The 16,321-nt window shown below is 61.4% G+C and overlaps 1 protein-coding gene across 2 annotated transcripts in view; it reads right to left on the bottom strand.

Annotated features, from left to right (window-relative positions):
* Positions 1-2,782: 2,782 nt before the first annotated feature.
* The window catches only part of Ano1 (anoctamin 1), a 77,937-nt gene continuing 64,398 nt past the window's right edge, over positions 2,783-16,321 (bottom strand). For both annotated transcript variants that reach the window (XM_071615972.1, XM_071615973.1), the window contains 5 exons: positions 15,843-15,995; positions 11,388-11,440; positions 9,484-9,668; positions 6,006-6,111; positions 2,783-4,470 (listed from right to left, as the gene is read on the bottom strand). In XM_071615972.1, coding sequence (XP_071472073.1) covers positions 4,213-4,470; positions 6,006-6,111; positions 9,484-9,668; positions 11,388-11,440; positions 15,843-15,995 — 755 coding nt within the window. In that variant the 3' untranslated portion in view covers positions 2,783-4,212. The remainder of the gene's footprint in view (positions 4,471-6,005; positions 6,112-9,483; positions 9,669-11,387; positions 11,441-15,842; positions 15,996-16,321) is intronic.

Here is a 16,321-nt window from a genome sequence, read left to right on the forward strand (position 1 = left end):
CCCATCCACCCAACTATCCATCTATCCATCCATCCATCCATCCATCCACCCACCCACCCATCCATCCACCTGTCCGTCCACCTACCCATCTATCCATCTACTCATCCATCTAGCAATCCACCCATCTACCCATCCACCCATCCACCCATCCATCCATCCACCCGTCCATCCACCCATCCATCCACCCATCCATCTATGCATCCCCATCCACCCATCCATCCATCCACCTGTCCATCCACCCATCTATCCATCCACCTGTCCATCCATCCATCCATCTACCCATCCATCCATCCACCTGTCCATCCACCCATCCATCCATCCACCTGTCCATCCATCCATCCATCTACCCATCCATCCACCCACCCACCCATCCATCCATCCATCCACCCATCCACCCACCCATCCTTCCATCCATCCACCCATCCGTCCATCCATCTGTAACCCATCCATCCACCAATCTGTCCACCCACCCACCCACCCTCCAGCTATCCCCCATCCATCTGTCATCCCTCCACCCCCACCCACTGCTGGTCTGCCCATCCACCCGCCCACCCACCCATCACCTGCTCCCTCCCTATTCACCCAGCACTTCCTGGCCCTGCCTGTGCCTGGTGCTGTACCAGGTGCCCCTTCCTGGCCTGTCAAGTGTTCACTCTCCTTTTTTCCTGTGGTGTCCACACAACATGGACAAGTACACGAGTACTGTCTGATGCATGGTGACCGACCCCCTGTGGTGGGGTAATTTTAGGGACTCATGAGTGGTTCCTGGAGACCTGTGGTTGAGTGTATGTGGGAGTTGGGGTGCGTGGGGCAGGCTCTGATCTCAGTCTTAGGTGGGGACTGCCCTGTCCCAGGCACAGACCTTGGCTAAGGTGTTCCAGGGATTCCCACAGCTGGTCCTGAACCAAGGACAGGGACCTTGGCCCAAGGCTTATGTAGCAAGGCCAGTGACTCCAGGAGGCCCAGCCCCAGCTGTCCCCCAGCCTGTGGACAGGCATGCCTGGCGGGGGGTGGTGGGGCAGCTGGAGGACAGTTGTCAGATACCAGAGTGACACCATGGCAGGGGGGCAGAATCAGGTGAGTGGCTTTTCAGTAGAACATGCGAATCTGGATTTTGGATGTATATTTCCCTGGATTTTAAAAAACACGTGGGAAATCAACTAAAAAAACTAACAAGTGCTGAGCCCACCATGGGAGGTGGCCTCCCACAGCAGCCTCCACCCTTGGGGCTCAATCCCTCTTCCAGGGCTGTGTGCAGCTGGGCCAGTCCAGGCCTTGGGACCTGCCTCCCACCCTCGAGGCCCCAGGACCCCCGTAGAGACTCCAGTGGTCCTTGGTGCCCGGGTCTGGACCCAAGGAAGGTCATGTAGCCATGTGGGCAGCAGAGCCCCGGCCATCTCTGTTCCCATCTAAAATGATGGCACTGGCTGGCCGAGGCTTTTTCATGGCCAGGTCCCAGGTCCACAGGTCTCTCTGCACTGGCCTTCCCGCAATCTCCAGCACCGAGTGCCTGTATTTCTCTGCCTCTTTCTCCTGTCGCCTCCCGCTGAAGGGCCACCTTACAGCTGCCAAGGCAGCCAACGCTCGGCCAGGCCCACGGTTCCTATTCCACCCGCTGCCATGCAGATCAGCACGCCCTGTCCTTCCCGAGTTGGCTCTGGCCACCGCCACCCGCACCCCCCACTCCTGAAACCTACTCTCTGCCTCGGGACCTCTGCACGACAGTTCCTCTGCCTGACCCGGATCTTTGGGGGAACCGAGAAGGTCAGACCTGAGGGCTTTGTTTCTGGTTCCTCTTTGCTCACGTCGCGAGGGCTTCGCTGACCAACTAGGCCACTCTCTTGACACTCAGAGCCCTTGCCACTTGTCCTGAGCATCCCTTCCTGGCTCTCCAATCTTCCGGTTCCAGGGTTAGTTTTCTGGTCCAGCACCCGACTCCCTCTGCAGGGTCATCCCAGAGGGAAGGGGCGCGCCTGCTGGCAGCTCCCCTCCCCGCGCTCTGCCGTGCCCCCGAGCGCTGCGTCCCGGCCTCACCTGGCAAGTGCCAACCCGGCGCGTCCTCCCCCGCGGCGCACTGGACGTGAGCTCCGCGCCGGCACTAGGGGGCGCACGAGGCCACGGCGGGGCCGGGGCTCCCGGGTCCTGGGGGTGAACGTCGCCAGGCTTCACTGGCATGATGGTGACCACGGGTGGCGCTTAAAGTGTCCTCGCTTGCCCACGTGAGTACCCTGGCAATCCAAGGGGGCTCCCCAAAAGGTTTGGGAAATTTAACTGAGTTAAGTACCAACGTGTTGGGTTGTGGATTCAGGAGCCCGCAAGAGCCTGGTGAGCTGGCGGGACACCTCCCGCGAGCGGACACCAGGACGCGCGTGCGCACTCAGCGCTGGCAGGTGCGTGGGTTCCACGATGCGAAGCCCGAGACCACGAAAGCAAACGCGCGCCGCTGCACGCAGGCCCAGAGTGCGGGCGAGCACGCGTGCGCACGCCCGGGACAAGCAGAGGCAAAGCGCACAAACACGCCAGCGGGTGCGCACTCGCACACATGTGCACAGACAGGCCTGGGCGCGCACATGAGCCCGTGCAGCCCCACACTCGCACACTGACACATACGCAGGAGCTGAAGTCCCAGGAACACCTAGGACAACTTGCACAGGAAACACACCTTCCTGGTCAGTCACACCCAAAAGTGCAGCCTCAAGCGAGGACATGTGGCGGACTCTGGGGAGCCTCTGGAGTGTGCTAGGGCACAGGTCATGAAGGCAGCACTCAAGTAAGGAGAGCATTGTGTTTTCAAATTTATTTAAATGAATATTCAGCCACAGTCCTCTGTGGATTTGTGTACATTCAGTTTTTTAAAAAATGGATTCCATAAAAGGAATTTTGGTAGTCACCTAATTCTTAACACAATATTTATATACAAAAACTCCATTTGAAACTCCTACTGTACAAGAGAAAATAGAAGCATCAGTTTGATTTTAGCAAATAAGGAAGACCTGCCCCCTCGAGGGGCTCCGACCACCGCCAGTCAACTGCAGGAATGTCAATTTCACCACCAGGAAACGCTCAAACACACCATGGAGATTTTCTCCTTGGCCTTGATGAAACATTTTGTTTCCTTGGTGCTTGAGAAATTTCAGATAATTGGTTAGTATAACCAGTGCAAATTTAGATCACTCATATCATTTATGAGAACTTTTTTTTTTTTTTATCTACAAGCTTTTAAAATGATAATTGTCCAAGAGACATTCCTGTGAGTAAATATAGAGAAGTGTTACCAAAATAGAAGCCTTTATTAATAAAAATCTTTGGTAGTAACAGTATTTGAAATTCCTCTCAATGATACTTGGTTAACTAATAAACTTCCACCTTGAGCTACAGAAAAAAAAAAATCCTCTACATCCCGCAGTTTAGTTTTAAACAACTAAACAAAACCAAGAAGTATTCTAAAGCTTTGAATGACTCTCAGAAGCCTTAGGACTTGGTGATGCCCTTGAACCTCCTTCAGGTCACCTTGGAGGTGATCTCCCCTGCCCACCTCCCTGTCACCCTGGTCTCATCTCACAAAAGGGCATCGACTGATGTCAGCCCAGCACCCCAGGGTGTGAGGCTGGCGCAGGGGTGCTGGTCAGCTATGGCTTAGTCAGGACACCTGGACCCCTGGGCTCCAAGGATGGACGGGAGCCCCCGTGCCCCTGTGTGGCCAGGGCCAGGCACCTCTCTGAGCAGAGTGCCTCAGCTTCCGAGTTCACCGAAGGAGTCAGGATCAGTCCTGGGCTTCTCTGACCTGCGGCCGGCCAGGTGACACGTTTGGGAGCTGCGTCCCCACAGTCCCTCTCAGCCTCTCCGTTCTTCCCCAAACCTGGCTCCAGCTCTGGCCGGAGGCAGTGGAGACCATCTTTCATCTGTCTTAAGGCATCTGTCAGAGGAACAGATGATTTCTAGGGCCTCTGCTCTCTCCCCACTGCGAAGCGCCCGCCCTGGCCCGCTGTTGCCCACCACCAGCCATCACGTTGGTTCACCTTGAATACGAACGATAAAAAAATCCCTGCATAATGGCTTTGTGCAAAAACAGGAGAAAAACAGAAAGAAGAGAGAAAAATGTCCCATCGGAAAGTGGCCCTCCACGTTTCCGGGGCCACAGGACCCTGGAGGGGCAAAGTGCGCCCACCCCAGGGCGCCCCCGTCGGGAAGCCGCCGCCCGCAGTGCCGTGGCTACAGCATGCCCCCGCGGTACGCGACGGCCGAGCCCGCGCCGGCGTCGGGGCGGGGCGTGGCACTGTGGTGGTTGCAGGGCTCCTCGCTGTCGCGGTCCTTCTCCATCCACGTATCCAGAAGCTGCTGCTTGCCCTGCTCCTCCCTCATGAACAGCTCCACCATGAGCACCTTCTCCTTGTGGATCTGCTGGCTGATGTCCTTGGGGATGTCCGGGATCACCCAGTCCACAAAGTCACTCATGAACATGACCAGGTTCTGCAAGGGGGACCGTCACCCACAGGGCGGGAAGGATGCCACTGGGAAGGGCGCCCTACCTGCCCCACCTGCCCGTGTGCCTGACCGCTCTCTGCTCTTCCTGTGCACCTGCCCCACCTCTCTACCTGCTCCTACCTGTCACTTGCCCCACCCCTCTCCCTGCTCCCACCTGTCACCTGCCCCACCCCTCTCCCTGCTCCCACCTGGCAGAGCCTCACCCTGTTGCTCCTGGCCTGGGCACAGCCCCCTTGGTTGCTCTGGGTGTCAGTTTCCCAGAAGGTCTAAGTGAGGTAATAATTACCAGCAGGCCCTCCAGGAATTCCTGTGGAACTTTTTTTCTTGGGGGGCAGTGTTACTGGGAATTGGATCCAGGGGTGCTCGACCACTGAGCCACATCCCCATCTATTCTTTTTGAGACAGGGCCTCACTAAATTGCTGAGGCTAGCCTCCAACCTGTGATCCTCCTGCCTCGGCCTCCTGAGTTGCTGGGATTGCAGGTGTGCGCCTCTGCGCTCCACTGTGCCCCGCTTGGGTGGCCTTTCTTGAGTGAATATGGATTGAAAACTTCCCTGAATAACTCTGGTGCCTCGGCTGGAAGGCTTCCCAAGTGAAGCAATGGCTCACGTGCCACCAAATGTAACCGTGAGTGTTGGGGCCTTAGGGAAGGGGCTCCGGAGCACCAGCCGGTCCGCTGCACCCCGGCCCTGCACTATCACCATGGCTGACATTGGCTGCCTCAGATGGGACGTTTTGGAGGCTAGGATGCGGGTTAAGTTGCTTTTTGCGAAAAACCAGAAACCCTGTTGTTGGTTGAATGTCCCTCTAGCTGAGGAAGTGGCCCCTGTTGGGACAAGGCCGGTGGCCCCCAGCTGCCCCTCTTCTAGCTGCTGCAGCCCCCACTGTGGCCAGAATGCCTCCTGCTCAGCCCCTTCCCTGAGGGGCCTCCCACAGGCAGGAACCCTGGCCCCGGGCTCTGGCGGGACGGGCTCTGAGCTCGGAGTGCAGGGACTGCCCACCCCTGGGGCGTGTGGAGGGCAGAGCTGGCAGAACCCAGGTCTGGAGCTTCCTGATTCTGGGCTCTGGGCCACCACCTTCCTGGCCAGGACGCAGGTGGCTAGAGTCTCGGCGGTGCCCACGTGTCCCAGGGCACACGTGCTGTCCCCCTCCCCAGAGACGGGCTGGAAGGGCCAGGTCCCTTTACTGCTGGCTGGGGGTAGGGTCATGAGAGCCCTTGGTCTCCTGGCCACTAGGCTGAAATGTGAAGACCAAGGCGGGACGGGGTGCGGCCTCCCCTTCCTGCAGGGTCTCAGGACCACCCACCCTCCCAGATGGGCCCAGAGCCCTGCAGGCGTACGTCCCTCCTGGTCCCCTCAGGGGGGCTGCGAGTGCCCAGGTTGGCCGGGCGCCCCTCTCGGGCGTCCCAGAGCAGCATCTCCGCGTGCCTGGAGGGGTCTCCAGAGCCCGGCACTGACCGTGGGCACCGGGCACTCTCCAAGTGCCTCCTCCTCAAACCTCCAGGGGACAGGGCCACACACCTGGAAGACGATGACGAAGGCCAGCCTGGCCGCCAGGACGGCCCAGAAGTCCTTGGAAACGTCGTACTTGTGTTCCGACCAGGGGGGCTCTCGGTAGTCCTTGTACCTGTCGGGGGAGGCAGGCCTTAGGCGCGGCGCGGGCTCTGGTGGCGCTGGGCAGCTCGGGAGGGAAGGTGGGGGGCCTTGCCCACGGCCTGGGCCGTCTGTGCCTGCTGGAGGATGTGGCCCTGAGGGCCCAGCTGTGGCCTCCAGAGACGAGCTCTGTGTCCCTCTGGTTCAGAAGTTTCCAGACTTGGGAACAGTAGACCCTTTTTAAAAAAAGTGATCTCTCCTGAAACCTCAGGGCCCCACGCGGGAATGGGGTGGCCTTCCCTCAAGTCCACCCTTGGCCTCCACCAAACTCCAGGAGGTGTCCACGGAACACGGTTTGGAAACCACTTCTCCTCTGAGGCCAAGGGAGTGAGGGTTCGTCCCAGCACCCCAACAGGGGACACAACCCTCTGCTGCCCCAGGTCATTCCTCTGCAGCTCTGAGTCACAGGTGTCCCCCTCCACTGGTCGGGTTTAGACAGTGCCCCTGGGTGTCCCACAGGGAGAGCAGGCCCCCGCACAGGTCCCCCGAGGCCTTACCATTGTCCCAACTCTTCTACAGAGACCGGGAGATGCCCCGAGCCTGTGGGGACCTGTGTCTGTAGGGCCCCCCAAAAAACACCTTAGCTAAGCTTCTGCAGAAATCCTCACCACGGCCGATTTTAGGACTGTCAGCAAAAGAGTCCACGTAGATAAACTCCCTATTTTCATGTTGCCCTATCTTATGTGGCCACTGGCCGGGAAGAAATCGGCTCTCCAGGTGCTGGACACCCCCTTACTAGTTTCTCACAAACATTTATCCATGTAGCAGTTTGTAGAAGTTGTCAGGTGGGTGGCGGTGACTTAGAACAAAGCAGCCCGCGAGGGAAAGAAACATCAGTCAGGAGCCCACAGAAATGCCTGTCAATCAGCGAGATCTCCTGACTAGCGCCTGTCAATCAGCAGGACCCCCGGCCAATCCTGGAGTTCAGCCAGCTCCCTGACCAACTCCAGCCGGACAAGGGACCCTAAAAATCCTCTTTCCTGTCCCAAGCCCCCCCCTTCCGGCCGTGAGCCCCATAAAATCCCTTTCCAGTCGAGCTCCCGCGCAGTTTCTCAGACCCTCTCCTGTCCACTCTGTGGTCTGATCGAGTGAGTCTAAAAAAGCCTCGCTCAGTGGCCTTTTAAATCGGCCTCCTTTGCTCGCTGCCGGCCTCGCCTGATCTTATGGAAATGGGTGAACCAGGCCTCTGGCCTTGAGCTGGGCTTCACGGACATGTCTGCATTTCCAAGAGAAGTTACCCACTGGGCTCCATGGAACCGCTGGCACGGGGAGGAAGAAAGGGGAGAAGAAGCTCTCCCCTTCTCAGCCGCTCCCCTCAAAACCTACCTGCAGCTGTGTCTGGACACCTCCTGCCCCTGTGCTGACCTCTGTCGACAGGATGCCCCCGCCAGCTCACAACCACCTGGGCCCCCCCAGGGAGACGGGCCATCCTCTCTGGGGCACAAGGCTCTCCACGCCACCACGTCACCTCTGCCACTCCCTGACCAGACTCTGCTGTCCCTCTGGCCAGTGGCTCCCTCAGGGAGGAGCTGGACGTGGCTGTGATGGTGGGGAGCCCTCAGTACCACGGCACAAGACTGCGCCGGGCAGAGGCAGAGGGGCAGCCACGCCCACGGTCTGTTTCAGTGGGTCCTAACAGCCAGGCCCTAGCCTGCTCCCCGCGTGGCTGGGCACCCTCATGTGAGGGCACAGGGAGCGGCTCCCCTGTCCAGGGCCTGGGACCCGGCCACCCAGGCCTTTCCAGCGCACTGAGTTTCTCCTCTCGCCCAACAATGTCCACATAAGTCCTCAGCGATGACAAAGAGACCGTGTCTCTGAGCATCTTGCTTCTTCGCCGTTATCCTCCATTCTACTTGAGTTGAGCGTCGGCTTGCACGGGATCTCAACGGGGACACAAGAGTTGCTGTGCCGTGTGACAGGGTGGCCCTGGCAGTCTCCAGGAGGCCAGCCTTTGCAGTCAGCTCCTGCACACAGGTGCCAGGGTCCCCAGAGCCCTCCTTGGCTGCCAGCTCCCCGGTGCAGTTCCGGAGGAGGCCAGCAGGTGGCGAGCTGGCGCCAGTCACCCTGGGACTTTCTTGTGACTAAGGTCCCATGGACGCCTACAGACAGGCCTGCCTAAAGATGGCTCCCCTTGAAATTTCTCAGCTATCTGATGGCGTGACATTTTGTGGAAGCTGAGCCCGGGATCTGATCTTTCCCCTGCCCAGTGGCATGGGCTCTGACCCTCGTGATGCTGGGCACCTGCTCCCAGCCCGCCCAGGATCCTGGGGAAAGGCTGTCCACAGGCACCGCGTGGCTGAAGGGCCGGTGGGGCATTACCCGCCCCTGTGCACCAGAAGCAGCTGCGCGGGCAGGTGTTTGAAACTGGAAATGGTCCCCTGGTTGGCAGACCCGGCTGGCGGGGTCCCGAGTGCGCGGGCCCTGCCTGGACAGGGGCACGTGGGATAAGCATGTCCATTTTACTGCTGATGCGCCAAGCTGCTTCTGTGACTGTCAGCACCACGGGCCCCAGTGGTCCTTCCCAGCCCCTTCCATGTGCTCAACGGCTGGAGGCAGGAGAGCCAGCTCCGGGGCGTGGGGTGGAGGCGGAGGCGGAGGCCCCAGAGGAGGTGCAGGAGAGGGGCCAAGCTACCCCTGGGACCCTCTGTCCCTGCCCCAGGCGGGCCCTCCTCTGCCCGCCCTGCCTCCCCCCTGGGTACTGAGGTCCCCAGCACTGGTGCAGGGCACCCTGGGCTCTGCCTCAGTCATCCCTGAGCCCTGGGAGCCCTGAGCACCTGGAGGCCAAGAGTGGCAACCTGGTGTCCAGACGCCCCTGCTTTGCCCCGCCCCTCCTCAGGGGCCTTGTTCAAGCCACAACGCCCCAAGTTTCCTTAAGATCCCCACTTCCTGACTGCGACCCCTCCCTGGGCCTGGCCAGCAAGAGTCCTGGAGCCCTGGCCGTGGCAAGGATAGGCATGTGGCCCAAGACAGGCTGCAAGACTCACATCAGGGCTTTCGCTATTGGAACAGAGAAGGTCTCCCCGTGGGGACTGCGGGCAGAAGCTGCTGGTGGATGGTGTCTGCCTGCCAGAAACTGATACTGACACAGAGGAAGCAAATTAAGGAGGCTGTGTCAGTGTGGGGCCTAACGACTGGAGCTCCTGGATCCAGCCACACCTGAAGCTATCACGGACCTCTTAATTATAGCTAACTAGTGTATTGCCCCTTTCCAACGTCCCCCCGGTATGTTTTTTTAAACAAGTTTGAGTGGTTCTGTGACTTGCTTCTGATAGAATCCTGGCTCAAACCTGGGTTTCCCAGAAACCCACTGAACTGGCCCTTCAAAGAGAGCCGCTGGGAGTGGTACCTGCATATCTGCACCTCGTAGCCCAGGTCCAGGGGGTCGTTGGGGGCTGTGCCGTTCTGGAAGTCGCTGACGTTGAAGAAGGAGAGCGTGTGGTTGACGAAGCCGTGCATGGTCCCGTTCTGGCTGTACATGTAGAGGTACACCAGGCGCGGGATGAAGTCGGACGTGAAGGAGATCACGAAGGCCTGCCCGGGAACAGCGGGTGAGCATGACCCCAGGAGGGTCGGCGTGCCCTGTCGGCTCCCTGCCAGCCTCCTGGGCGCAGCAGGAGGGCACAGGGAAGGGCGCGCTGCCTGCCTTCCACTGTGTGGCAAACCCCCCAACCTCTCTGTGCCTCTTTTGTGTTCTTATTTAACAGGACACCCCCTGAGCACAGCCCCCCGCCTCCTGGGTGCCACTCTGCCCAGCTCAGTCCATCACGGCCTGCTCTCGTGGTAATCCAAGAGCAGGACCCGAAGCCCAGCAGCCTCTGAAACAGGCTGTGTAGCTCTGGGGAAGTCTCTTGCCCTCTCTGTGCCCTGGCTGTATTTCCTAGAAGACGGGCCCTAACAGTCCCCACCTCCAGGGGCTGTGTGGGCACTGGTGGGTTGGCATGGGAAAGAGAGCAGAGGTCTGGAAAGTTCTAGTAGCCCACTGAGTGGTAAACGCTAACACTTGTCCAGTGTCCTCACCTGCTCACAGCACCGCCTCCAGCACACGGGCTGCACCTCAGGGTCCCAGCCCCATCAAGGTGAGCCCTAAGCTCGGGCCCTGCGCTCACTCACCAAGGTGGGACAGACAGCCACAGGTGTGCCCTGTGCTCACCTCCCCTCAACAAAGGCTTCGAAGCCACCATCTGGGGAGCAGCTGGCTGGCAGGAGGGAGGCCGGGCTCTGAGGCTAGAGCGCCTCCGCCCGGTGGGGATGGAGGCCTAGGCCCCGCTCCTGGAGCCCCCTGCCCCCACAAGGTGTCAGCTGCTGGGCAGACTGGCTGCAGGGTGCAGGACGAGGGCCCTGGGCTCCTCTGCTGTGGACACTCAGTGGCTGCCTGGGTTATGTGCCCGGGATTCAGTCTCGGGTTTTGAGACAGGTGCTGGCCAGCGGGACAGAGCTAGACCTGGGGCAGGGGAATCCGCAGGCAGGGTCCGGCCGACCTCCACAGGAGGCCAAGGGGAGGACTGCGGGGACCCAGGTGGTGCCACTCAGAACCCACAGGCCGGCTCTGCGGGAGAAGCCAGGAGGGCACACTGTGCGCTGGGAAGGGAGCGTCCACCATCGTCCACAGCTGGGGAGGCGCTGAGGGGCTTCTCCCCTCACCAGTCTCAGCCGCCCCAGCCTCTTTAAAGAGCAGGCGTGAGCGTGTGTGTGCGCGTGTCTATGTGATTGCACATGTGTGTGAGTGTGTGTGCATGCATGCATGCGTGTGCGTGCATATGTGTGTGCGTGTGCATGACTGTGCGTGTGCGCATGTGTGCATGTGCATGACTGTGCGTGTGCGCATGTGTGCATGTGTATGACTGTGTGCGTGCGTGCGCGTGTGTATGTGTGAGTGTGTGTGTGTAATTAGCCCCCCAAAGCAGCAGCGAGGTTGCTGGCTCTCCATCCTGGGTCTCTGTCACTGTCCCTCTGTCACTGACCCTCCCTGCTGCCTCTTGTTCCTTTGTTCTCAGGACCCCGGGGGGCGCGTGTGCAGGGCGCAGGGTGGGCGGGGGGCGGGAACCTCCCTGCAAGTCTGCAGTAAAGGCAGGGGATGGCCATTCCTCCCCAGAGTCCCCAGCCCCAGATCAAGGGACATCCCCAGAGAGGCTACCCTGTCCCAGGAGCCGAGGGCTGCAGCCGGAGGTGGGGGCCCAGCTCTGCCTCTGGGGGCACTGCCTGCCGCGGCTGGGCAGGACTTGGGTTTGCAAGGTCCCCAGCGTCACTTACGTTAATGATGACGGCCAGCTTCCCAACGCCTCTGAGGATGTTGTACCAGATGCCTGGGGAAGAGGAACCAGCTCTCAAGACCCCTCCCCGCAGGCAGCGCCCCGGCGGCCCCGCAGGCGCCGGCTCCCCAAGGCACCCAGAGGGACGAGTGTGGCAACGGGCACTGTCAGGGAGGCGGGGAGCCCAGTGAAGTCCTGGCCACGCTGTGCCTGTGCCGTCCACTGTCCCTGAGCAACTGAGGCCTCTGAGAGACGTGCTTGTCACAGGGCCCCTCGGGGCTCCGGCCATACCCAACCCAACAGGGCCGGATCTGTGGCTCGCGGGCAGTGCAGGTGTCAGGGACAGGCCAGAGGTGGCTTTGGTGTGAGGATCATAGCCAATGACCCTGCAGCATTGCAGCATGAGCTGTCCCCGTCTGGACACCATCTTGCTTCTGTCACCCCAAGTCACAGATGGACAAAAGGACTACAGGACACGGTGGGGGACACCCTGCTCTCTGCCTCCCATGGAGGTGAGGCCAGTGAGCCAGGAAGGGCCCCTGCTCAGGGCCCGGCGCTGGGCCTCTGCCCAGGGTGCCCTGCCGACTCTACCCCAGCAGTCCAGATCCGCGTCCCGGGCCAGCGCTGGACACCCCTGAGCAGCCCTTCTCAGACAGGCTGGGTGGGCCATGCTGGCTGTTACTGTCCAGTGACAAGAACGTGGCAGGCGGCTTTGACAGGCGTAGGCTGCAGGGGGCCGCGTGCAGCCGGCAGCCCCAGCTCCTGTTTTTGGGGTGCACACTGGCGGTCTGCAGAGACAGCTCAGTGCCACGGTTCTCAGTGTCCCACGGGCTCAGGTCACTGTGTGAGGGGCCGAGATGGCTCCCTCCCAGCCTGGCCAGTGGCTGGGCAATCCCGGTCCTCTCTGTGATGGGCAGGGGCGCTCCAGGCCCACATGTGGCCAGCAATCTGGGCAGAGTGTCCCACTCCCTGCCACCACCTCCAGTCCTCAGGCCGGGCCACAGCCCACTGGAGACGCGACGCCTGCCAAGGCTACGTCTGCTTCCCACGGCGGGCGGCCCTCGGTTTAGCTTCCTGATGGCACAGGTGGGGCAGCCATGGGCCCTGTGGGGTGGCACTAGGCTACCCACCCTGCAGGAGGCCACGGGGGAGTGAGCCGGACGGCACGGGGGGCTGGGCCCTCCTCGTGATGTTGCCACGCTTGGTCACGGGCGGGAACACAGCAGCACCCGCCCGCTAAGGGGCCCAGGTAGGCTGTGGACAGTGCCTCCTGTGTCTCCTGGACTTCAACCCGCGTCCAGTCCACAGGTCGGCGCCATCAGGTCGGCGTTTGCTGAATGGCCTGAGCGTACAGAGCCCTTTCCAACAAGAGAGCGCAGAGCAGGCCACCAAGCAGGGGCTGGTGGGACCGTCCAGCTGCATGCCCACTCCGTTAGCCTCGCCCATGACTTAAAGATGCAGACTTGCTGCTTCTGAAAGATCCTCAGCCCTGGTCCAGGTGGCGGGCACCACTGTCTCCATGACCACAGGTCTCCATGACAGCTGTCTCCGTGACAACAGCGCGTGGCCCAGGGTGGCGCCCCCTGCAGGCCAGGATGTTCTCTGCACCTGGGGAACCCCCCTGCATCCCTTCAGCCCTTTAAGAGCAGAGCATTCACTCCAAACCAGATCCCCTCAGGCTGGGGACAAAACACTCAGGGCTCCCAAGTTTCAAGAGACTCATAAATGGGCCTGTAGCTCTGGGTCCAGGAAGAACACGGGCCTCTGGGATCTGAGTCGGGGGCCATGTTGAGACCTCAGGTGGGTGCTGGGGTGATACCCCTGGGCTTGGCTCCCCGGGAGGTGGCACCTGAGCTCAGGGTGTCCTTGGGCAAGTGAGGGTCATCCCAGGTGATCACCCAACAGGCCCAGATAGATGACAACAGGAAACAGTGGGCAGGAGGGCCGGGGTGGGACGGGCAGGCCCTGCAGGTCCGCAGCCCTGGCCAGGGGTTGCCCTGTGTGGACCCCACACCGTGGGCTGCGGAGCCCTGGGAGAAAGAAAAGCAGGACCCCGCCCCAGCCTCTCCTGGGGGAGGAGCTGCACTTTGACCCCCTGTTATTCTGACACTGGCTGCAGGTGACTCCTGACTCGGAGGTCCCCGTGAAGGGGGCCTTCTTTTGGAGACCTCTCGGGCTCCTTTCATGGAGACCCTCGAGGGGAACTGCCTCGTGTTTACCCCTGTTTCAAGGACTTTTTTTTAACTATCCCAGGGGACTCTAGGCCCCACTTCCAAGAACCTGACACGGAAGTGCCTGGGAACCGCACCTGCCCTGTCCCCGTGCCAGGCGCTGAAGGCCAGCGGGTTCTCACCAGCGGCCCTGAGGACGTGGGGAGCCAGAGCTCAGCGCCGAGCTGCGGCCAGTTCCCACGCAGGTGGGCTTCCTGCAGGACCCACTGCGCCCTCGCCACGGCAGAGGCCAGTGACGAAGCCACTCTGGGACACAGCATCCCCCAGGCAGCCAGGGCGCATGGGGGACAGGTCACAGGGGCCACTGGGCCCTCTGTCCCCAGGGATGCTGGCCCTGCACGGATCACAGGAGGAAAACAAAAGCCTGTTGAGCAGCAGGTGGCAGCGACGGAGCCCAGCGGAGCCATGAAGGGCCAGAGCACACCTCTGAGCCCCGGGACCGTGAGAGCTGGGGGACCAGGAGCCGACTGCCCTGGGGCGCCAACGTCCCCACCCCGGGGGCTGCAGGCAGCCCGCGTCTCCATGTGCTCTTTCACCCTTCTGGGTTTCCACGTGTTCAAGTGCCACCGTCTGGGGACAGCCTGAGCCTCTGGAAGCCAGGGATGCCAAAGCAAATACGCCCACGGAGGGTCAGCCAGGGCCCCGGGCAGCGGGAGGGGGCCACTGGGAGGAGTGTGGCCGAGAAGGGCGTTCCTCCCTGGGGACAGAGCTGCAGAGTCCCCGGGATGGTCAGGGTGCACCCACTGCTCCTCTCTGGGCCTCTGGTGTGACGGTCGGTCACAAGGCCGGCTGTGGCTCCAGTTCTCTGGTGAAGCTCTGACATCCCATGGGTCTCGTGTCCCCAGGTGGGGACAGGCAGGATTTGCTCAGGCTTCCTCCCGAGGTTCCCGGGAGGACCCCACGGTTCACCTTGGTCACAGTGCTCTTGGTCTTCAGGGTGGGGTGCTGAGGAGCCCCGGGGACAAGCCTACCGCGCTCCTGATGGACGCCACCTGTGGCCAAGTCCAGCCTCTTTCCCATGGGCCCCGGGAAGGGACGTCGTGAAGAACAGTTGCTCCAAGACTTGAGGCGTCCATCGCCTTTTTGGACCAAAGTTTAGGACGTTCGCTTTCTGGCCTTTGACGGGGAACAGAATCAGGGGCGCTGGGGCTGGAGGTAGACACAGTCTCGGGCGGTCAGCAGGAGGGGCTGTCTGCCGAGTCCCCGCCGTCCGGACGAGGTGGCACGAGGAAGCCGCAGTGTCCGGGCTCCGTGGGGCGCCCCTGGCTGATCTCCCGCCCCACACGGGCCCAAGTCTCAGCACAGACCCCACAGCACTAACGGGGGCTGCAGGTGACCCGGGAGCAATGGCCGAGCTGATGGTGTTGGAACTGAACATGTTGCCGGTTCCTTCTGAGATGCAGTGACCACATCATCCTGGAGTTGGGAGGCGGGGGACCCACAGATGAGGTCACCACTGGTGGGGGTTGGCCACACCAGGGGGTGGCCACGTCACCAGAGGCCAAAGTGTGGACCAAGGGGCTGTCCACCCACTGCAGGACAGAACCCTGAGCAGAGCGCGACCTGAGGGTCCTCCACGGAGAACAAGCCTGACGTCCAGGGCTGGAGGGGCCCCTCTGCGGTTCTGCAAGGGCGTGTTGGGCGACAAGCGCCCACCCACAGGCTGTCACCGCTGTGCGACTTTATTTTAGCAACATTAGAAATAACATCCCCCGAGGAACTCAATCCTGCTTGTCTCAAGACTTAGCGACGCTCTTCTCCGTGAGTTTGTCAAAGGTGAGACGATTTGGGCACCTGTGTGCTCAGGGGAGGATCCGTCTCACTGTAGGGTCAGGTGCTGGTGAGTGGCGGTGTGGCTGGGGCCCGAGGTCTGCAGCCCGCGGACTGGCTCCCCTGGCCCGTCCCTGCCTCCTCTGACATCCCGTTTCTCCTCAAGTGCTCTGGGGACAGGCCCTCACCACCCCGGACCTGGCCCCCACGGCCATTCTTTGTGGGGACCTTACACGTGCCTCCCCAGCCTCGACCTTGACCTTGACCTGCGTGGAGGGTCACGCAGGGACAGCATGGCTCCTGGGTGGGTGACAGTAGGTTGGACACGCCCACGCTTCCCCAGTGCCCCGGAGGCCAAGCATCTTAGGTGAGGGTGGAGGATGGAGCCGTGAGGAGCCTCCAGCTCCCGGGCCACCGCCCTCCCCAGGACCCCCACCTGTCCCGCAGCCGCTCACCTATGTCCTTGGCTCTGACGGCCACTGGTCTCCGGAGCTCGGTGACGAACTTCTTGGCGTCCAGCCGGATCTCAATGATGTTGTTCAGCAGGGCAAACAGCGGGGCCAGCGGGAAGGATGCCACAAACAGGGTGACAAAGCCGAACTGGATGACTGGGAGAGGGCCAGGGCCATCAGCTCGTGGAGTGGGGGTGGCCGGACCCACTGTGCCAGTCCATTACTCCCAGGAACCTCCTGCCCCGGCCACTGCAGCTGCCTGGACGGGGTCTTGTGACAGAACCACATGACCCCAGGGACCTCCAGACCAGAGGGGACTGAGGTCCACGTGCTGCTCTGACCTCCATGCTGGACACTGGATGATGGCAGTGCGGCCCAGGGCTAGCTCAGGAGGTGGGCACTGGTCACTCACGGGACAAAGCCCCGCAGGTCCAGCCTGCACTCGCTGTGCCCGAGCTGGGGAGGACGCCAGCAGAGGCTCC

This window comes from Marmota flaviventris, chromosome 9, assembly GCF_047511675.1.
Source record: "Marmota flaviventris isolate mMarFla1 chromosome 9, mMarFla1.hap1, whole genome shotgun sequence".
NCBI classification, from domain to species: domain Eukaryota; kingdom Metazoa; phylum Chordata; class Mammalia; order Rodentia; family Sciuridae; genus Marmota; species Marmota flaviventris.